The sequence below is a fragment of the Paramormyrops kingsleyae genome, chromosome 19, assembly GCF_048594095.1.
Source record: "Paramormyrops kingsleyae isolate MSU_618 chromosome 19, PKINGS_0.4, whole genome shotgun sequence".
NCBI lineage: Eukaryota > Metazoa > Chordata > Actinopteri > Osteoglossiformes > Mormyridae > Paramormyrops > Paramormyrops kingsleyae.
The window spans coordinates 11,817,135-11,839,129 of record NC_132815.1 but is presented as its reverse complement, the minus strand read 5'-3'; the positions used below and the strand labels follow the sequence as shown (position 1 = coordinate 11,839,129).

Genomic DNA, 21,995 nt, shown 5'->3' with positions numbered 1-21,995 from the left:
GTGGGGGGGGGGGCGGGCGGGGGGAAGCAAAGACCAGTCATAATGAACAGCTGTAGATGTCTGAATGAGTACAGAGTTACAAGTGACTTACTGAGCTCAGAAACTTCTGTCTAAGGAGATCGTAGTTACATTGTTGTCTAGTTCTGAAAATAATGAAAAGTCTGTCTTGAGGTTCTGACTCTGTTTGGTTATGAAGCCTTGATGTTCTGACACTGTGCGTGTTCCCATCTCCCCGGTGCAGTGCCTGCAGGAGGAGGCGCTGGGCTTCCAGGAGGAGGTCGAGGGCCTGGGTTCGCTTGCCCAGCAGGTTCTGGATGAGGCCCACGTGAGCAGCCAATCCAGCACCCAGGCCGCCCAGCTCACCGTGCGCTACCACACCCTGCTGCTGCAGCTGACGGTGAGGCCTGGTACCGCGCCATCACGGCGTGGCACTGCCATCAGAGCGAGGCACTGCCATCTCCTCTAGCGTCATATTCACTTTAAAGGAGTCGCAGAGCGTTTTTCGTGCCAAGCTGAGTTTTTAATTAGCTTTAATGAATGAAGGATTCATCAGTAGGTTGCGTATTTAGCTCCTACAGATGTTCATGTAGTTAAAGGTATCGATGCCATGTGATAGATTCTCATTCTGCTTTAATTTGGCATCTCTGTCTTTATTTAATTGCCTTAAATCAGATTATCTGGTGATACTCCCGTTGAACAATCTAATCCAAATGATAAAGTCTGGTGTTCTTATCTTTAATGTGTATATTTCTGCTGAAGTATCCTTTCCTGATGAAACACGCACACACACAACAGGTAAGCACACACAAAAGATACACAACACACAAGTGCATCATGCATGCAAAGTCAGCGCATAGTTAATTAATCAGCGGTGACTCTTTTTCCACCATTCATTAAAGGCTGGGCGGCTGGTACCATCCCAACTGCGTCAGACTCCATTATCACAGACGTCCGCCCATGCAATTCTGCCGCATTTGGGCTTAACCTTTGGGTTTAAAAAGCGCCATCTGAGCAGATTACATCATGCGGCCGCTTTGCTGGGCTCCCTGCAGCTGCCCGCGACGTTCATCTGCCAACCAGGTCGTGCCCATCAAACAGGCCCCCTCCCCCATTTCCTGAGCTGGCTCGCTAGCCCCTGTTAGCATTGGTACCGCCCCCCAGCTAATTGGCAAATAAATGCTATTGATGTCGGAATATCGTTTAATGGGATACGCGTGGCAGACAGACGGGGGGAGAACGTACGCCAGTGGAGAGAGGAGCTCCGTGTGTGTGGGGGGGGGGGGGGGCGGACAGCCGAGAGGTGCCTCTTTATCCTTTTATGGGGACGCTAGAAAATCGATACTGCCGTCAAAACCACGGCCTACCCTGTAATTAAGTGCTCGGCCTGTGCTGGGTGGGTGGGGGTCGCTGCAGAAGTGGGAATTGAGTTTCACACCTGCAGCTGCACCTCCTCCCATCCTCCCCCCCCCCCCCTCACGTCGGAGAAGCGAGCGATTATGCCACGCGGAGTAGACACATCTGCGCTTTTTCTCTCTCTCTCTCTCTTTCAAGAGCCGTAACTCTCTCCTCGGCGGATTTGCCGACGAGAGTTAATTGGTGCCGCTGCACCGAAATTGGATTTTCAGCTGAGTGCTCCGTGGAAAGGCCCCCTTTGTCCCTGAAGTATCCCTGTCCATTGGAAAGCGCCACCCAACTGTTTAATTCCATCATCACCTACAAATGCAAATATGACACATTAGAGAGAGACTGTCCTTATCTACATTCCACTGTTAGGAAAAAAACTGTAAATGAACTGTAAATATGCTCATGTAAATTGCTTTTATATTATCCTTTTTTGTCCGTTGGAATTCTTATCTTTGGTAAAAACGGTAAACGTGTGTTTCTTAGGCAACACTTCGTTCACGTGAGTCCATCTGATTGGCTTAGTGAGTCTGAGTGGATCTGATTGGGCATCACTGGGCCTGTAAGGCTGACCTCTGATGATGTATGGAGTACATGAGCTTGCATCTGATTAGCTTAGAGTAAATCTGTCTGCATTTAATTAGGCCCTGGTGGGTCCATAACGAGTCTGACCTGTGATGATGTATGGGTGTAGTGAGTGTGCATCTGATTGGCTTAGGGTGAGACTCCCCACATCTAATTAGGCCCCCGTTGGCTGGTGATGTATTAATTATGTCAGAATTCATTCTGATTGGCTTAGGTGGAATCTGTCTTGCACCTGTTACAGGAGAGCATCAAACAGCTGCAGGATGAGATCCGTACCATCAACGAGGCCCAGAGTGTCTTCAGCACCTTCTCTGATTGGCTTTGCACGGCACAGGAGAACTTCCGCGCGGCGGCCATCAGCATAGACGTGGTAGACCGAGTTGCCATGGAGAGGAAGATGAAGAAATTGGAGGTACGGATACTGTGGGCTGGACCCCAGGGTGGCCTGTGGGAGGGGGGACATAGGGGGGCACCAGTAAATGAGGGGATTGCTTCTTCTCCTGCAGGCCTTGTATTGATGCGCTGTAGAAAATCTGAAAAAAACTCGAGCTGTTTTGTAAAAATTGCTGAAATTAAGTCGCTGAGCCCAGGAAAGGGGATTCAGTAAATCTGTGTGAAGATAAGGTGGCTGAGAATCGATATTTGATATCAGATACACCTGGTGAGCAGTTATCTTTGGTAGCTCCTCCAGCCCCTGGCCACGGGGGGGGGGGGGGATTGGGGGCAGGGTGGGTGGGGAATAATGTCAGGCTCACTGCCCACACGTCCCCCTGCACACTCGCACTCGCACAGCGCCCCCCTCTGGTCGCAGCGTCCGCGCTTTCACCTGCCGTGGAGGGGAAGGACATCGATCGGGCTTCTATGCAGCGCATAGAGGGGGGGGGCGGTCGTTCAGGGAAGGGAGTTCAGGAATCCCTGCGGTGAGACAAAGGAGGGGGGAAGCCCTTTGATGGCGGTAGCTCCCCCCGCCCCCCCCCATCCCCCCCCCCCCATCTCTACCCCTCACGACCTGTCCGTCACACTGCAGGAGGGGACTGAGAATCTCGAAGGCGTAAAGGGCACGCAGGACCCTGGAGCCCACTGGGAAATAGCTGTACGCTCACATCATGTCCCACAATAATCACAGTAAAACACGGTCCGCTGGCTGTCCAGGTCAAGGTGGCTCGATCCGCCATCTCCCCAGCCTTCCGTTCCACCTCGCCTCCCTCTGTGGTAACGGCTCGGGGCTTTCACCGCTAGGTCATAAATCTGGCTCATATGGCTAAACGATGCAGCTGTGTCCTGATTGGACAGAACACAGCTCTCCACTAGGGGCAACCTGAGAGCACATCAAAGTGTTTCATCAGCTCATTTACACATTTTTTTGCGATAACCAGCTGAGGAGGGGCCCGCTGTCCCATTTGCCTGGCAGGAGGTGTTGAGTGTGGCCTAGGTCTTTGCAGAGACTGCTCTCTCTCATGAAAGCTAGCCAATATCACTCAGCGGACCCCCGGCCTGTGCAGTGGGGGGAGGGGCGTCTGAACCGTCCACAGGACGTCAGCACGGCCCCTGTTAAGCGCTCATAATTGGCCCGACCCGTGGCGCTGGAGGGACCGGCCCCGGGAAATACGCAGCCTGGCGGGTTTCAAAGGCACTGAGCTTGAGAGAAAGGGCCGGAATCCCCCGGAGCCTGGCCACGGGCGTGCGGATAGACGGGCGCGCGGTAATCAAAGCCCGTCCCCTTCATGAGATCCCTGAGACGCAGCCCAGATGTTCTGAAGCAGCTTCTTTGTCACGTTTTTTTGGTCCACGATTTCTGGCATGGTGCTTAGACTGTAAATGGAACACTTTTCAAATTTACATGCTCTGCTCTAGGGGCTAATTTAAGCTGCTATTTTCTGTGAGCCGGCAGTACTTGCACATTTTCTGTGCGTGTGTGTGTGTGTGTGTGTGTGTGGGGGGGGGGTGGGGTCCCAGATATACATTACATTGTGATAAAAGCTTGTTATTTTCACCTTTTTTTTTATAAAATTCAGTTTCCCCCTGGGGGGACCAAAAAAACGGTCCCCACAGGGAGAAACTGAATTTCATAAAAATCTGTGACTGCAATCAAAAAACAAAAAAATGCCAAAACTCTTGTATTTTGTTATGGTTAAGGTTAGGGCTGAGTAGTTAAGTGTGTGAGTTATAATGTTATAAAACTGAACATTCAGGATTCTAGAGTTTACGGTCAAACAGTATGCAAAGTAAATAATCATTTTCACTATGCAATGAAAATCTTATTCTGCATGTCCTTCCAGCCACTGATAAAAAGAAATCAAATCACAAATGCAAATTAAGGTGCTTATAGTAACACCGTGAATACAATTCTAAGTACAATAATATATACGTAGGCAGTACGATGTAACAGTGTAACGTGCAGTGTAATCGTAATGCTAATGTTGCATGGCGGGATGAGTGATCATGACTGAATCGGAGCTCTGTGTGGAGCACAGGCCCTACAGCGGGACGTGGAGCAGGGACACGGCTTCCTGAAGGCCATGCGGGAGAAGACGGAGCAGGCCGTTTCCTTCCTGGGGGAGGCCGAGGCAGAGCAGCTGCGGGGGGAGGTGGGGGCGCGGCTGAGGCAGCTGGAGGAGCTGCTGGGTGCGCTGCGGGCAGAGCACGGCGGCCTGGAGAAGCGGCTCCTGCTGACCAAGGAGTTCCTGGACAAATACAAAGCGCAGGCGCAGTGGGTGGAGGAGACGCGGGACACGCTCCGCTGGCCCCTGGAGCGCAAGGTGGAGCTCTATCAGAAGAAGGCCCAGCTGGCCAAGTACAAGGTAACCAGGACCTTATATGAGGGGGCATGTCAGTGCCGTAACGTACAGAGGAGAATCAGGACCTTATATGAGGGGGCATGTCAGTGCCGTAACATACAGAGGAGAATCAGGACCTTATATGAGGGGGCATGTCAGTGCCGTAACGTACAGAGGAGAATCAGGACCTTATATGAGGGGGCATGTCAGTGCCGTAACATACAGAGGAGAATCAGGACCTTATATGAGGGGGCATGTCAGTGCCGTAACGTACAGAGGAGAATCAGGACCTTATACGTGGGGGGGTGGTTCAGTGCCGTAACGTACAGAGGAGAATCAGGACCTTATATGAAGGGGCATGTCAGTGCCGTAACGTACAGAGGAGAATCAGGACCTTATATGAGGGGGCATGTCAGTGCCGTAACATACAGAGGAGAATCAGGACCTTATACATGGGGGGGTGATGCAGGGCCATAACATACAGAGGAGAATCAGGACCTTATACATGGGGGGGTGGTTCAGGGCCGTAACATACAGAGGAGAATCAGGACCTTATATGAGGGGGCATGTCAGTGCCGTAACGTACAGAGGAGAATCAGGACCTTATATGAGGGGGCATGTCAGTGCCGTAACATACAGAGGAGAATCAGGACCTTATACACGGGGGGGTGATGCAGGGCCATAACATACAGAGGAGAATCAGGACCTTATACATGGGGGGGTGGTTCAGGGCCGTAACATACAGAGGAGAATCAGGACCTTATATGAGGGGGCATGTCAGTGCCGTAACGTACAGAGGAGAATCAGGACCTTATATGAGGGGGCATGTCAGTGCCATAACATACAGAGGAGAATCAGGACCTTATACATGGGGGGGTGGTTCAGGGCCATAACATACAGAGGAGAATCAGGACCTTATACATGGGGGGGTGGTTCAGGGCCGTAACATACAGAGGAGAATCAGGACCTTATACATGGGGGGGGGGGGGTGGTGAGGAGCATACCCAGAGGGCCATACATCAGGGAATTAACTGGGCCAAGCACAGGTGGGGGGGACTTAAAATAGGGTTTATAAATAGAGGTAAGCAATTAAGGGAAAATAACCTAAACAGGCATAGCTGTGGGTATATACAAGCACAGCTGATGGTACACTGAGCAGGTGTGGTCCTGTACATGGAGAGCAAGTGTACCCTGAGCCCCAAGCCTCCAGGCCATCTCACAGGCCCCATCTGCCCGCAGACCATCCAGCAGACGGTGGAGTCGCACGAGTCAGCCATCAGGTCCGTGGTGGAGAAGGGCGAGTCGCTGCTGGAAAGTGTGCGAGACTCCTCCGTCGCTGAGGACGTGGCCAAGCTGCAGGCTGACTTCCAGGAACTGTGCACTATGGCTGGGGTAGGTGCTGGGAGGCGGGGCCAAGTGTGGGCATGGGGGGGCGGGGCCAGGGGCGGGCATGGGGGGGCGGGGCCAGGGGCGGGCATGGGGGGGCAGGGCCAGGGGCGGACATGGGGGAACATAAGAACATAAGAAATTTACAAACGAGAGGAGGCCATTCGGCCCATCAAGCTCGTTTGGGGAGAACTTAACTAATAGCTCAGAGTTGTTAAAATCTTATCTAGCTCTGATTTAAAGGATCCAGGGTTTTAGCTTCCACTACACTAGCAGGAAGACTATTCCATACTCTAACTACACGCTGTGTAAAGAAGTGCTTCCTCAAATTTGTGTTAAAATGTTCTCCCGCTAATTTCCACTTATGGCCACGAGTTCTAGTATTTAGACTAATATTGAAATAGTAATCTGGCTGAACAGCATCCCGACCCGTTAGAGAGGCGGGGCTAGACGTGGACATGGGGGAGGTAGAACCAGCTGTGGACACGGATGGAGGTGGTAACAGTGTGCAGAGGGGGTACTTAAAGTACGTGTATCATACATAAAATTACTGCATTATTCTCTGTATTTGAACTGTTGAGGTTGTAGAGTTCCAGGGGTCTGTATTTTGCAAAGCCAAGCTCTCAATAGTCCTGATAAAAGTGTCTACAGTCTTTGTTCTGTGAGGTATTTGATGTATATTTTGTATTATTTAAGTAATAATAGGGGATGACCTGGTGGCCACTTCTGTGAATTAGACCTCAAAGCTGCTTTGTCCTCATGGTCAGCGAGGCTCATACAGTATGTACATTTCCATGTAGCTTCACCTGGCTGGGATCGCATGTCCTTGGGGGCACACTAACGCCACCTTGTGTCTGTGCGCTAGGCCCACGTGGCCGGCCTGGCGGAGCAGGTGAAGGAACATGAGACTTACAACCTGGAGCTGCAGGAGGTGGAGAGGTGGCTGCTGCAGATGTCAAGCCGCATGGTGGCGTTCGACCCCGCCCAGAGCGGCAGCATGGAGGGGGCCACGCAGCAGCTGGCCGCGCACAAGGTGACGCCCAGTTGGCTGAATGCGTACCCATGTGACCACCCATCCGGTCATGAATGACCAATCCCGATGCATGAAAATCCTTGGATCTTATTGGCTGCTGAGAGAGGGACAGCAAGATGAATACATTTTGTGTTTGCTTTATAAAAGTCATTCAGTTCTACGTCTGTGCTTCTTCAGTTCTCTATTTATACCTCAGATCTCTTCAGGAAGTTACTTAATAGGCGAGTTAAGGTTGGCTTGCCAAAAAACTCGTTCCCTCTCAGCACAGCCAGCCTCCAGTCCCCGCATTAATCCCCAGCCCCATCTTCTTCTCCATGTAGGCCATTATGGAGGAGATTGCTGGTTTCGAGGAGCGCTTGAGCAGCCTGAAGGAGCTAGGGGACGACCTGGTGGCCAGCTGCAGCGACCATCTGCAGGCCAAGGTCCGGCAGCAGGTCCATGCGCACCAGCAGGGCACGCGGGACAGCTACTCAGCCATCTGCAGCACCGCCCAGCGGGTGGGTGCTCCAACAACAGGCACCCCCCACACCCCATCCGCTGGGCCATTCTTATGAAAAACAGCTTCACAGCCATATGCTCACTACCCATAATGTAACAGATTGGTATTACATCCTGCTTTATGGTGCCGAATGGTATCACTTTCAGTGTGAGTGTGTAGGCTGGCATTAAATCCTGCATTACTTTCTGTGGTTGTGAATACGCTCTGCAGATGTTCAATTGTAGACCAGTCCAGCCAGGTGGTCCATTGTAAATTCTCCAGATGATACATTCCAAGTCTTCATCTGGACAGATCCTGATTTCCAGCAGCAAGTGCTAAGAAGTGACAAGTACTTGGTCTGTTTTTTGTGTGTGTTTGTGTGTGTGTGTGTGTGTGTGTAGGTGTACCAGAGCCTGGACCGCGAGCTCCAGAAGCACGTGAGCCATAAGGACACCTTGCAGCAATGTCAGACCTGGCTGGCCTCGGTGCAGAAGGAGCTACGGCATGCACAGGCCCCCGTCAGCCTGCAGGAGGCGCTGCAGCAGGTCAGCCACCTCCAGCTGAACAGGAGCAGACCAAAGTCACATGATAAATGAACTTTGCCTCAGGATAATATTATTTTATGACATTTGCATTTGTGACACAAGCTATTTATCATATTATTTAAAGTTTGTGGAATATGAGTTTTGGTTTTAGCAAATGGAAGAAAATAAGTGTGATTCTTAGGGTTGTGGGAATTTTACTTGCACAAAAATGGGGCAAGATATCTGATTGGCTGGTCACACCTACTCTAGTTGCTTGGACCCACCTCATCTACAATCTGATTGGTTATCTCTCTGAACCAATCATTTTTCGTTCTGCCCCCAGAACATTTTTGTGTAAGTAAATTTCCAATGAGCGATTGTTAGGCACTGCCAGCCACTATTTGTCTCATTCTCCCACAATCCAATGGGAAGTAGTGATGTAACCAATGACAGGTAATAATCTCACTCAAGAAAGGAACAAGCAATCTAAGGCTTTATATCTTACCTTTTTAATGACAAACTTCTCAGTCTGAAGCTTATAAGCAAAAATCCTGGCAGCATTAATTAGTCAGTTGACGATTTTTACTGATTCAGCAAAAAGTAAAGATCCTGTTCATCAAATCTGTATAGATAAGAAAAAAAGTAAATGTGCGATTGAATGAATATTGCATATTTGTGATATTTATGACTGTTGTTTTTGTTTATCATTTAATGTCTTGTCTCTTTATACTTTATACATTTCCTGTTCAGTCTTAGAACTACGCAAACATTTCACTGCATAGTATATCTGTATGCTTGTACTTTTATTGATTGATTGAGTGATTGATATATTGCTACCTGCGTAGGTGAAGCATGACAGAGCTCTCCAGGAACAGGGCAGCACCTACCTGGACCTGGTCTGCTCGGTCTGCGACCTGTCTGACCAAGCGGTGAGAGACACAGCAGCCAAGATCCAGCAGGTCAAGCTCATGGTGAGCCAGCAGCCCGACGTCCAGCCGTTCATCGTGGAACCGACGGCCTCGTTCCACGGGACGTCTTCCAGAGGTCTACCTCAAGATCTGCACACGGTCCTCCGGCACAAGCGTAGCTCAGACCCGCTGTGACTCCCTTTCCAGATAGAGAAGAGGATGTCTGACTCCCAGGACCTGGCTGAGAGCTGGAAGGAGATCAAGGAGCAGAGATCTGAGCTGGAAACTCACTTCCAGGACATGGAGCAGCAGCTGCAGAACCTCAGCAGAAGGCCGGCCGAGCTGGAAATAAAGATCGCCGAGAACGTGGTGGTTCAGACGCAGGTACTGGTCGGCTTTACCTTATAAGAACCCAAGGCTCAGTTCAAGGGATTCAAGGGTTTTCTTTGTCGCATGCAAGTCAGACTTTTACAGCTATTACCTGTAGTGAAATGAAAGGTGGTGAACTTTGCCATAATAAATATTATGAAAAAATAAAGACATAAAAGTAACAAAATAATAAATATGTAAAAAATAAGGAACTGAAAGTTCTATAGCGGGACTGGCACGATGGTGCAGTGGTTAGCACTTTTCCATCACTCCTCTGGGACCGGGGTTTGAGTCTCTGCCGCGGTTCCATGTATGTAGTGTGAGTTTGTATGTTCTCCATGTGGAGTTGTGGGGTTTCCTCCAGGTACTCTGGTTTCCCCCCACAGTCCAAAAACATGCTGAGGTTAATTAGAGTTGCAAAATTGCCAGTAGTTATGCGTGATGTGTCACGCCTGGGTGTGGACCCACCTCCTCTACAATCTGATTGGTTATCTCTCTGAACCAATCATTTTTCGTTCTACCCTCAGAATATTTCTGTGTACGTAGAACTCCCGCGAGACAGAGGCTGTAGGAGACTTTTCCTTCCAAAGATTCCTTTCCATTGGGGCAATTCATGATATTCGGATTATACTGATTGCGTCATAATAAGCAAGGCATTGCCGAGTTGGCCAGAATTGTATTCAGTTGTAATGTCAGCCACAGCTTTGCTGCCCCAGCTACAGTCACCCCTCTGCCCTACAGGAGTTCCGCCTGCGGCTACAGGAGGAGCAGAGCACCCTGGCTCGGATGACGGAGAAAGTGAGCCGGCTGACAGAGGGGCTAAACTCGCCAGAGCATGTGGAGGTGGAGCGGCTCAGCTGCACCTGGCTGGAGCTGTGTGAGCAGGCCGACGAGCAGCTGGGCCAAACAGAGCAGGATCTGAGGAGGACACAGGACTACCATAACTGCATCAACACTGTGGAGCTGCTGTTTGAGCAGGTGTCCAAGCAGTGGGACAACCTGGCCAGGTGAGCTCACAGATTCATTTTCATCGACAGTTATTTTAATGGTGGCGTCATTCTTCCCCTGCTAAAATAGGCTATGTTAGGTGGTGATGGAACCATTTCATCCGCATGGATTCTGTGTCACATTTCTAATTTTTTACATTGCTGATTTTTCATTTCTCTTTCTTGCCTTCTTCTGAATTAGATCTTGGTTGTGTGCTTGCTTTTCAGGACGGACACTGAGAGTTCTTCAGATCATCTAGAGGCTCTGAAGAAGCTGGCGTTGACCCTGGAGGACCAGAGGAGCACTCTGGATGAACTTAAGGAGCACAGGCAGAGGGTCATCCAGCGGCTGAATCTGGATGACAAGGAGCTGGTAAAGGAGCAGGTCAGCCATTTTGAGCAGCGCTGGGCCCAGCTGGAGGGCCTCATTGAGAAGAAGATTCAGGAATCTGCCCTCACCCTGGAGGACATGAACCAGGTGGAGTCCAGGCTGAGGGAGGCCCGGGAGTGGGCAGAAGAGCAGCAACCGGCCCTGTCCCAAGCCATGAAGATGAGCCCACCCCCCGAGCTGGCTCAGAGCTTCCTCTTTGACCACCTTAGCGTCTGCAGCGAGCTGGAGGCCAAGCAGCTGCTGCTAGTCCAGGCTGTATCAGACGCGGACAGAGTGCTGGCCCATTTGGGCCTGAACGAACGTCAGCGACTACAGCAGCTCATCTCGGACACTCAGGCTGAGGTGGAAAGCCTGAGTGCAAAGGTGGTCCAGCGGAGGAAGTATCTGAGCAAAGCGTTTACAGAGAGAACACAGTTTCTGCTAGCCGTGGGCCAGGCCACCACCTGGGTCCAGCAGAATGAGAGAAAGGCATTAGCTGAGGATCACATAGCCCTTCTGCCCGATGACCTTAGCAAACAGGTCAGGGTGTGTCGCGGTGTCCAGAGCAGCCTCAGGGCCTACCAAAGTGAGCTCACCTCCCTCTGGTCCCAGGGACGGGATTTGATAAAGGATGCCACTGAGGATGAGAAGGTGGAGATCACGGCGAAGCTGCAGGAGCTGCAGAATGTCTTCGAGATGGCGCTGCAGAAGTGTACCCAAAGGTTGCAAGAGCTCGAGAAGATGCTCGTGTCCAGAAAGTACTTCAAGGTGGATCTGGATAAAACCTGCCAATGGCTGAAACAGGCAGATATTGTGACGTTTCCCGAAATTAACCTCATGAACGGTGACGCGGAGCTGCACGTGCAGCTTGTGAAATATCAGCAGATACTGGAGCAGGCCACAGAATATGAGAATCTTCTGCTCATCGTCCAGAGAGCCGGGCAGGAGATACTCCCCACTCTTAACGAGGTCGACCACTGTTACCTGGATGAAAAGCTCAATGCTCTCCCACAGCAGTACAATAACATTTTAGCTTTGGCTAAAGAAAAACGGGAAAAAATCCAGCAGGCCATTCTTTCCCGCAAGGACTATGCATCCTTCATTGAAGTGACACACAAGGCATTGAAGGAACTTGAGGACCAGTTCATATTCTTGGGGAAGCAACCGGTAGGCTTGAAGGCAGAAGACATCGCCCAGCTTCGGGATGATTATAGGTCTCTCCTTAGTGACTTGGCAGACCTGAGCCTAGCCGTCAATGAGCTGAACCAGAAGAAAGAGGGCTTCCGCAGCACGGGTCAGCCCTGGAGGCCCGAGGAGATGGCCCAGTTGGTGAGTCTTCACAATGGACTGAAGAGGCTTGTCGAACAGAGAGTGGCACGTTTGGACAGCACACTGGAATGTTTTGAAGAGCACAAAGTTCTTGCCATGCAGTTGGACTCTGAGATAAAGGCTGCAAAAGACCAGCTGGCCAAAGTTAGTGCTGAAACTCAGCCGGGGGAGGAAAGACTGAAGAACTTCCACGCCCTGACAGGAAGTCTCCAGGGCGCTGGCTCTATCTTAAAGAGGGTTGTGGAGCTGATGGAGACTCTCACCCCTCACCTGGACCAGGCCGAGCACCAAGCCTGTAGACTGCAGGCAAACACGTGGCAGGAACAGCTGCAGCTCCTCCAGTCGACGGTAGGAGAACGGATTACGGAATGTGAGAACCGCTTCGTGGAGAGTGCAGATTTTCAAGCAGAGGTGAGAAGGACCCTGGACTGGCTCCAGCAAGTAAAGGACAACTTAGATGTAACTATGGTCCGGGAGATGAAAGTACAGAAGGTGCAGGAAGAGATAAGAAAGCAGCAGATGGTGCAGGAGGAGGTACAGTCCAGGATGAAGATTGTGGCTGCCCTGAGCAGCAGGGAGAAGCAGAAGTACAACAGTGTCAATGAGCTGGTGCCTCCTTACGTGGATGATAGTCTGGTGGAGATAGCAAGGATGGAGGGGGAAGTCCAACAAGAAATTCGTGATAAGCAGGTGAGGCTCAGTAATCAGACTGACCATGTCATTCGAAGTGTTAAGTGGTTGGAGTCCCATCTTGAATTATTCATTTATTGATCATTGTTATCCTTCTTGAATAAATGTTTTAATTTAGGTATCTTGATATTAACTGCATCATAGGTTTGTGTGGTATAATTTTTTTATACCGTCATACCTTCTAGACTTTTCACCCTCGTATGCCGTATACATGACAAACTACTTTAAACTACGGAATCGGCGATAGTCTAAACGGTCTCATTAGGTGGCAACTTCTTGTTGAAGATCACGTGCACTAGTTCTTCTTGAAGAGTTAGAAGATCATGTGCGCTAGGTTTCACGTATGCTGTGCAGGCTGCAACAGTTTACGGTGCATTCACGGCGCATTTAAGTTTTTGTGGCATTCACCTACGCATGCACGTTATTCATTAACTTATGTTTTTATTTTTTTTAACCTTCGATGAGTCTTCAATCACCACTAACACCGTGCAACACAATACATCAGTTTCATAGAAAGAGGAGCGTCTGTATTTTTTATGGTATTAAAAATAATACCATCAGGATTTCTAAATACTGGGCTATACCGTAATACTGTCATACCACCCAAGCCTACCGGATCAGTTTAAACTAAGTTTCAAGCTATAAATCCATGAATGAAACTTTTGAACATGGTAATGTGTAAACTTCAAATACTGAGATACCAAAGTATAAATGGGTAAAACTGTAAAATACCGAAATAGCTTAGGAATAAAGTACCTGTCGACTGAGCAACTGACCATCCTGTTCTGGAACTTTCCGGCCATAAGCTCAGTTCTTCCCCTGCGCAGGCCACGCTGAAGCAGGTTGCAGCGCTATGTCAGGAGCACCACTCAGCCATGCAGGCCGCCAGCGGGTGGCTGGACGAGGCCCAGGCCCTGCTGAACGAGGCCAGCCTCGGGGTAGATGTGGAGAGCTGCGAGGAGGCCCTTCAGCGGCAAGCGGAAGTCGCGGCGGCCGAGCACGGCTTCTTGGGCCGCCTGGAGGAGTTGGAGGTACTGGCTGTCCGGTTGGAGTCCCTAGTCGGCCCCGGGGCCAGCGAGCTGCTGAGGCAGAAGGCAGCAGTGGCACAGCAGAGGGGAGAGGAGATCAATGCCCAGCTGCAGGATCACTTGGACGTCTTGAACAGGTTAGGGATGCTTCAAGAAACTTGAAGATCATTTGTTGCCTACGAAAACGGAAAGTGACGTGGATTGAAATTACACTTCGGCATATTGAAAAGCCATTTTATACAGAGAAGATTATCTAATGGAGACGTGCTAAGCTGTAGGTGCTGGAACCAGAGAAAGCACAGACGCAGTCATGTGGGGAATGGTGAAATTAACTAGAGATCATCAGGGTTTTATGGAGCCAGAATGTCAGGCTGTTGGTGGGGTCCCCTTAGTAGAGCGACAGTCTCTGACTCCTGTGTTGTCCTCAGCTGTGTAGCTCAGTGGAGGACCTACCAGGACGCCAGGCAGGAGGTGGTCGGCCAGATGAACGAGGCAGAGCTGAAGCTAGCGGAGTTCTCCACGGCCAAAGCTGCCACCTGGCAGGAGGCAGAGGACAAGCTGCAAGAGCACAAGGTGGGACTATTACTGAGACAGGAAGCTTTGGAGATTGGTGATCTATGATTTTCACGTGTCTTGTTCCAGGAAGGAAATGCGTTGTTAAATGAAAAACATTTAACCAGAATTTATTATTATTATTATTATTATTATTTTTAAAGTCCATATTATTATAAATAGATAAGAAGCCATGTCTGCTCAGGACTTCACAGGACGGAGATAATATCTGAGCTCGTCATCTCCACTGCAGGCATTGGTGCTGGTGGTGAACAGCTTCCAGGACGGGCTGGTCGGTCTGGAGGAGCGTGCGGCCATGCTAGCTCGTGTTGCCAGCGATGCCAGCAGGGCCGCCATCGGCCGGTCGGTGGCGGCGGCGAGGCAACGCTGGACGCGGCTGCGTACCGTGGCGCGAGGCCAGGAGAAGATCCTGGAGGCCACGGCACACGAGTGGAGGAACTTCCGGGAGAAGGTACTCATTTGGGGGCAGCCTGGCCTTGTGCCATCATGGTGGCTTGGTCATATACCATAGACAGTACTGCCTTTAGCATGTTTGTTAAGAGAGGCATGGTGGCTTGGTGTGTAACACTGTTGCCTTCCACTTCCTGGGTTCAAAGGTCAAATCCAGCCCACCGTGTGTGTGTTCTTTGTGATGGAGTGATGTCCCTTTGCGATTCTTTAAGGTTAACAACAGAATCCTTATACACAAAATCTGTTACTCTTATATCTGCAGTGCATCACAGATTGCGTTTTTTCTTCTTATCTGCAATAAACTTTCTACGAAAATGTGGTTCCTTGCCAAGGTGTTTTCTTAATGTTAGCTTAGCCTAGCTTTCAGGAACCCGAAAGCAACACAAAACCTCATAAGAACATAAGAAATTTACAAACGAGAGGGGGCCAATCAGCCCATCAAGCTCGTTTGGGGAGAACTTAACTAATAGCTCAGAGTTGTTAAAATCTTATCTAGCTCTGATTTAAAGGAATCCAGGGTTTTAGCTTCCGCTACACTAGCAGGAAGACTATTCCACACTCTAACTACACGCTGTGTAAAGAAGTGCTTCCTCAAATTTGTTTTAAAATGTTCTCCCACTAATTTCCACTTATGACCACGAGTTCTAGTATTTAAACTAATATTGAAATAGCCATTTGGCTGAACAGCATCCAGACCTGTTAGAATCTTATAGACCTGGATCATGTCCCCCCATCATGAAATGCATGATGTAATGGAAGCTCGGGTTGGGAAAAACATTGCACAAGCGGCTCCAGAGTTCCCACAGGCTTCCTGTGACATTCAGAGGAAATGAGATCATGGCATGACGCCTAAACAGTCATGTAACTTAGTGGCAGCCTCTCAGATGCAGTATCTGTATTTACAATGTCATTTAACATTGACTTCAGTGGAACATTTTTTTAAATAAAGCCGACTTAGTTACCAGCCTGCCAGTTACATTGTCTGCATGCCGTGTTGGTCATGGTAAGTGTGAAATATGACTTAGCTGATGCACGGTACGCAAACAGACTGGAAAATTTGACTTAACATGAATGTGGAGCTGTAGGGATGTGTTCTTGGGGCACAGAGATGCTTAACATCCGCAGTGTGTGAAGACACCCAGCTTCCTCACTGTGCTGGTATATCTGCAGGTTGTGGGGGGGGTTATGTATGTATTATATTGTGGGGACCTAGTATCCCCCCAATGTGATAAAAACCTGTTATTTTGATGTTGTGGGTTGCATTGTTTCAGGTCCCACAAAGAGAAATTAATTTATATAAAAGTCTGTGACTGCAATCAAACAACTAAAAATGGCAAAACGACTTGTATTTTATTTGCTGGGTAGGGTTAAGGGGTTAAGGTTGTCATTGCTGGCATTAGGGTTTTGCCCATAGAAATGAATAGACAGTCCCCACAAAGATATGAGTAGTGGACTGTGTGTGTGCGTATGTGTGTTTATGTGTGTGTGAGGTTGCTGTGCTGTGTACATGTTTAAGTCTGTGTGTCCTTGGCCTAGATGGAGAAAGTGCTGGTGGTGGCAGAGGATCTTCAGAGCCGCGTGCCCGACGGCTCCGTGGAGAAGGCCTCCAAGGCAGGCCTGCAGACGCTGCTGGAGTACCACGACTCCTTCGCGCAGGAGGTGGAGCGGGAGCACTCCGCCCTCGCCCTGCTGCGCCAGTATGCTCTCAGCCTGCCCAGGGCCACGCCCCCGACCACGCCCGTGTCCACGCCCCTGTCCGGCGAGGATGAGCTGCCCAGCTTGCTGGAGATCCGGGCCATGCAGGAGCGATATGACAGGTGGGCAATCACCTGTGACAGTGGCCCATTTAGAGGGCTGAGCATTACCTCGGTCACGTCACATGCCACACCGATCACCACCTTGCTAAGTACTAATAATAATGCTTTGGAATGTAGAAACTGGAGCATCGCAGGGTGTTGAGTTCAAATCCCGACCCCCAGGATCAGTGTGCTAAACATTGATAATGGCCTGTCCTGTCTCCAGCCTCCTGCAGCAGGTGCGAAGGACCAGGGCCCAGGTGCAGCAGGAGCTGCAGGAACGTGAGGAGGTGGAGCGTGAGCTGGGCCTGGTGAAGTCCTGGATCCAGGACACGCAGGGCCTGCTGCCTGGCCTGGCGACTGACGAGGGCTCCATGCTGCAGGAGCTGGAGGTGCTGCTGCCGGCCTGCATCCATACATCTGTGCTAGCTTTGCTTCTCTGTGTCAGAAAAGGGGCTGGAGCTGATGCACAGTCATTAAAATGCTCAGGATGAAGAATCACAGTGTGATTAATAGTTAATGATGTAACTGCAGCTCTATTCTGGAAGCTTTCTGAATTGTGCATAGTGTGGGAGTGGGTGTGTTCCCTGTGAGATACTGGAATCCCATCCAGAATATTCCCTGCCATGTGCCCTGTGCTTTCTAAGATGCCCATGTACATGAGGATGTATTCAGGACTGTGATGGGTTGTTACCTCATCCTGGGTTATTCCCTGCGATTGATGGTTGGATAGATGGATGTATTAAGTAATTAAAAGTTCATTAAAACTGTGACGCTTTCATTTAAAGAAGGCAGATCAGATAGAGGCACTATAGGTGATGTTCTCCGTATGACCTGAGCACAGTGTTAAATGCCAATCTTGGTCTTGTAGGTGCTGCATGGAAAGTTGATCTCCCACCGCCAGAACGTGGAGAGGATTGCGGAGCAGCAACAGAGCAAGTACCTGGACCTGTACACCATCCTTCCCTCTGAGATCTCGATGCAGCTGGCCGAGGTGACGCTGACCTTGGGCTCCTTGGAGGAGCAGGTACCACAGACTGCCCTCTACTGGCTGGGAAAATTACTGCTTTGACCCAATCATGTGATTCAGCACATCAACATGAAAAGAAATTGGAAGAGTGAAATCTTCATGAAAAAATAGTTAGAAATTAGATTTTGAAACCCCTGACGGGTGTGTTTGTAGTTTTATTCAGTCTCTGGGTCAACCCCGTTGGAATTTAACACTGGTAAATGAAAGGGGGATAGAGTAACCACTAAAAAATACACTTCAGCTTTCTGATGGATTACTTGTTTACAGCTGCAGACGAGGGAGCGAGAAATACAGCGAACCAAAGACATCAGGGAGGACTTCAGCTGCAGGATCCATGACATCTCGGAGAAGATGAGGATCATCTCTGTCAAGCTGAAGGAGAAGGCCCCAGAAATCTCTCAGGCTAAAGAAGAAACCAAGGTGAGCAGGCAGTGTGTGAGACATAATGGGTCAAGTGCAAAGAAGATTGTAATTGCTGGTTTCTTTCGAAATCCCTCACCTTCAAACTGGTTGATTGTCCCCGTGCACCACTTGACTGTTTGACTTGGTTTTACCAACATTAGTTTCATCACTATTTCGCATTATTCCCACTCTTACTGGCAGAAATATTGAGATAGCAGAGCAATAAGTACAACTGGGAAGTGTTCAATGAACTTGATTTTTGGTTGAAGGATGTAGGCTGAAGTCTCAGGCAGCATCTTGGGTTTGTTCAGTAGATCATGTAAAAATGTTGGGTTTGTTCAGGAGATCACATAAATATATTGAGTTTGTTCAGTAGATCGTGTAAAGATATTAGATTTGTTCATTAGATCCTGTAATTATGTTGGGTTTGGTCAATAGATCTTGTGAAGATACTGGATTTGTTCTGGAGATCTTGTAAAGAACTTGAGTTTGTTCAGCTGCTGTGTAATTGCTGCGATACCTGGGATGAGCATGAAAAGGTCCACATAGCAGCCAAAGCAGAGTCTGTTCCGTGTTCGTCTCAGGCCTTAAAGGAAGAGCTAGAGAGCTGCGGCCGGAGCCTTTCCGAGCTGGATGCCGCCGTCCAAGAGTTCGGTGAGCAGAACCCGACGTTATCCAAGCAGCTGAAGGACGCCATCACCAAGCTGAAGGAGATCCACCACCACACCGGACGCCTGGCTGACTACAGAACTGCACGGCTGAAGAAGGTAAGCTGGCCGGGATGCCGCAGAGAGAGCTGGCGTGTTGGAGAATTGGTCAACTGGTGGCGAGGTCCTTAAGAAACTGAGGTTGCAAGAAAAGAAATGATTGGCTGAATGATTAAAAAACCAGCACAAGGCATGCTCTTAAGTATGACATAAGGAAAAGACTCTTATTTATTTGGCCGAACTGATGTAATGACCGTGCCTTCACTCAACTGTTTTGAAGCTCATTTATATGCATGAGGAAATGTTTCTTTCGGTCTGATATAAATAAATACATGATAATACACATCTGCCCTCAGGCTGCCTCCCACGTACACGAGTTCAGCGAGATGCTGGAGTTTGTCATGGCCTGGACAGAGAGAGCCGAGGCCGTGGTGAAGGATAGCCTCATCTGGAGCTCCTCCTCTCAGCTGCAGGACCAGATAAACACCTACCAGGTAGGTCCTACAGGGAGCACATATCCATAATTGTAGTGGCCAACCGTTAACTAACTCTCAACAGACTTCCTTAGCACTTTCTCCAAATCTAGTTTCTTGCCGATCCAATTTCTTGCTGCATGCGGGATACATTGAAGTCTGACGAGCTGTGATTGACCGCGGTCTCGTTCTGGCTGGGCCACCAGCTGGTGCTGCAGGAGTCCCGGGAGCTCCACACGAACCTCGACACCATGGCCGAGCGGGCGGCCCTGCTGTCGGAGGTGCTGCAGACGGAGGCCATGAACCAGCAGGTGTCCGAGCTGGGCCGTCACACGGAGGAGCTGCAGCAGAACATCAGGACACGGCTTCAGAGCCTGCAGGATGCAGCCAAGGTAGCGCTGGCTCCTTAGAGTCAGTCCACATGGTCCCTGAGATCTCAGGGGAATCATCCTCACAGTTAATCTGCTCCCTCCAGTCTATGTACTAGTTCCCATTGTGAGCAACATCCTGTACCTCAGAGCCAACGTCCTGCACCTTACATTCCGCATTTTAGTTCCTACTGTCAGCATTTTGTCAACATTCTAGACTCTATAGTCAACATCCTGGACCCTGTAGCCAACATCCTTCACCCTACAATCAGTATCCTGAATTGTACAGTCAACATACTGGCCCCTACTGTCAACTTCCTGTCAACATTCTGGACTCTATAGTCAACATCATATACTCTGTAGTCAGCATCCTGCACATTACAGTCAGTATCCTGAACTCTACATTCAGAATTCCCGTCGTACTGTCAGCTTCCTGTACCTTACAGTCAATGTCTTGTGCCCTGCAGTCAACATTCTGCACATTGCGACAAACATCTTGCACCCTATAATCAACATTCTGGACCCTCACTTTGAACATCCTGCACCAATACATATAATATTCTGGACCATGCAGTCAGCATTCTGTTCCCAGCTGTCTGTACACTCATTATGCAAAGTCACATTCCTCAAGAATCTGCTGTATTAGGCATCGTCTGAGTCACATGACCATGAATTAACACATACTGCCGCTGCCAAAAGTTGTGGGCAGTCAGGGTGAATTAAAAAGGTGTCCTGGGTTTTATTCATAATCTCTTAATAAGATCTAGCAGAAATGTGGGATCTGAGTGGCAGCATGGTGCTAATTCTGCCTGTCGGTTTGAGGCTGAGAACCACCCAGCTAAGCTCTTTGAGATAGATCTAGCAGTATTCATTTATGCCCTATATTCCTTTTAAATAATATTGCATTGTTTGCAAGTTTTCCTACTCAGAATGGTGAATCATTGGTAATTGTGTAAGTTCTAAAGCATTTGCCCAGCCTTTCCCAGTTAGCATTGTGTCATAGCCAGTTATGTCAGTTTTAAAGCATTCATCTCACCTTTCCCTCTCAGCATTATGGGTAATTTTAAGTTTCTGTAGCCATTTCTCTTCATATATCAGTAAAACCCAGCATCCCTGCAGGCTTGTCTGAAGTGGAAGTGTAATAAACCATCTGTAAAAGGATACATGAAAAGCCTGAGGCTGAATGGGTGAGCCTGACTATTACAGCCGAGAGCTTCATTCAGTGTGCTGTGTCATGTGACTCTTCCGGCTCCCCAGGATATGGAAAGATTGGAGCTGGAGGTGAGGGACTTGCAAGCGGCCCTGGAATCGGCCCAAGGGACCCTGACGTCCCCGGAGCTGGCCCGACTCAGCCTGAAGGAGCAGCTGGCCCAGAGACAGGTACTGGGCAGGGATTCCTGCTTAAAATAGGGAATATCCAGTCACATTTGGGGGCGTGTTCTGATTTTGGTAAGTATGATGAGTGTTCAGTAAATGTCAGTCTCTCACAGTCAGAATAACAGAGATATAAGTTCTTGTATTCTGTGGAAGTTGTGGGTTATGTCTTCATCTCAAGAATTTAAGTGTTAGTTAATACCTCTCAATCTGTAAGAAGTCATTCAATCGATCAGAACTAGTTAAGAGATTGTGTTACGTTTTGTATCACCTAGGCCCAGTTTGGAAACACTAACTGTGCTTATGCTAATGAAGTTTTGATTATTTACTTTAATTGATCTGGCGTTCTGTTATGATGGAGTTTGGTGACATTGACATTGATATGATGTTGCTTTGAGGGGGTGTGGTGTGACAGCGAGGGGGTGTGGTGTTACTGTGAGGGGATACAGTGTTACTGCGAGGGGTCGTGGTGTTACTGTGAGGGGGTGTGGTGTGACAGCGAGGGGGTGTGGTGTTACTGTGAGGGGGTGTGGTGTTACTGTGAGGGGATACGGTGTTACTGCGAGGGGGCGTGGTGTTACTGTGAGGGGGTGTGGTGTGACAGCGAGGGGGTGTGGTGTTACTGTGAGGGGATACGGTGTTACTGCGAGGGGGCGTGGTGTTACTGTGAGGGGGTGTGGTGTTACTGTGAGGGGGTGTGGTGTGACAGCGAGGGGGTGTGGTGTTACTGTGAGGGGATACAGTGTTACTGCGAGGGGGCGTGGTGTTACTGTGAGGGGGTGTGGTGTTACTGTGAGGGGGTGTAGTGTTACTGTGAGGGGGTGTAGTGTTACTACGAGGGGGTGTGGTGTTACTGTGAGGGGGTGTAGTGTTACTACGAGGGGGTGTGGTGTTACTGTTAGGGGCTATAGTGTTACTGTGAGGGGGTGTAGTGTTACTGTGAGGTGGTATAGTGTTA

General features: G+C 49.4%; 1 protein-coding gene across 10 annotated transcripts in view; it reads left to right on the top strand.

The window, feature by feature from the left end:
* LOC111856664 (nesprin-1-like) overlaps positions 1 to 21,995 on the top strand; it is a 141,326-nt gene that overhangs the window by 66,445 nt on the left and 52,886 nt on the right. For all 10 annotated transcript variants that reach the window (XM_072703134.1, XM_072703135.1, XM_072703138.1 and 7 more), the window contains 22 exons: positions 242 to 397; positions 2,228 to 2,398; positions 4,461 to 4,787; positions 6,003 to 6,155; positions 7,015 to 7,182; positions 7,503 to 7,679; positions 8,062 to 8,205; positions 9,030 to 9,155; positions 9,300 to 9,476; positions 10,203 to 10,468; positions 10,676 to 12,836; positions 13,664 to 14,001; positions 14,293 to 14,437; positions 14,670 to 14,888; positions 16,424 to 16,704; positions 16,910 to 17,075; positions 17,555 to 17,710; positions 17,981 to 18,133; positions 18,700 to 18,882; positions 19,179 to 19,316; positions 19,502 to 19,687; positions 20,921 to 21,043. In XM_072703134.1, the coding sequence (XP_072559235.1) occupies positions 242 to 397; positions 2,228 to 2,398; positions 4,461 to 4,787; positions 6,003 to 6,155; positions 7,015 to 7,182; positions 7,503 to 7,679; positions 8,062 to 8,205; positions 9,030 to 9,155; positions 9,300 to 9,476; positions 10,203 to 10,468; positions 10,676 to 12,836; positions 13,664 to 14,001; positions 14,293 to 14,437; positions 14,670 to 14,888; positions 16,424 to 16,704; positions 16,910 to 17,075; positions 17,555 to 17,710; positions 17,981 to 18,133; positions 18,700 to 18,882; positions 19,179 to 19,316; positions 19,502 to 19,687; positions 20,921 to 21,043 (6,114 nt within the window). The remainder of the gene's footprint in view (positions 1 to 241; positions 398 to 2,227; positions 2,399 to 4,460; positions 4,788 to 6,002; positions 6,156 to 7,014; positions 7,183 to 7,502; positions 7,680 to 8,061; positions 8,206 to 9,029; positions 9,156 to 9,299; positions 9,477 to 10,202; positions 10,469 to 10,675; positions 12,837 to 13,663; positions 14,002 to 14,292; positions 14,438 to 14,669; positions 14,889 to 16,423; positions 16,705 to 16,909; positions 17,076 to 17,554; positions 17,711 to 17,980; positions 18,134 to 18,699; positions 18,883 to 19,178; positions 19,317 to 19,501; positions 19,688 to 20,920; positions 21,044 to 21,995) is intronic.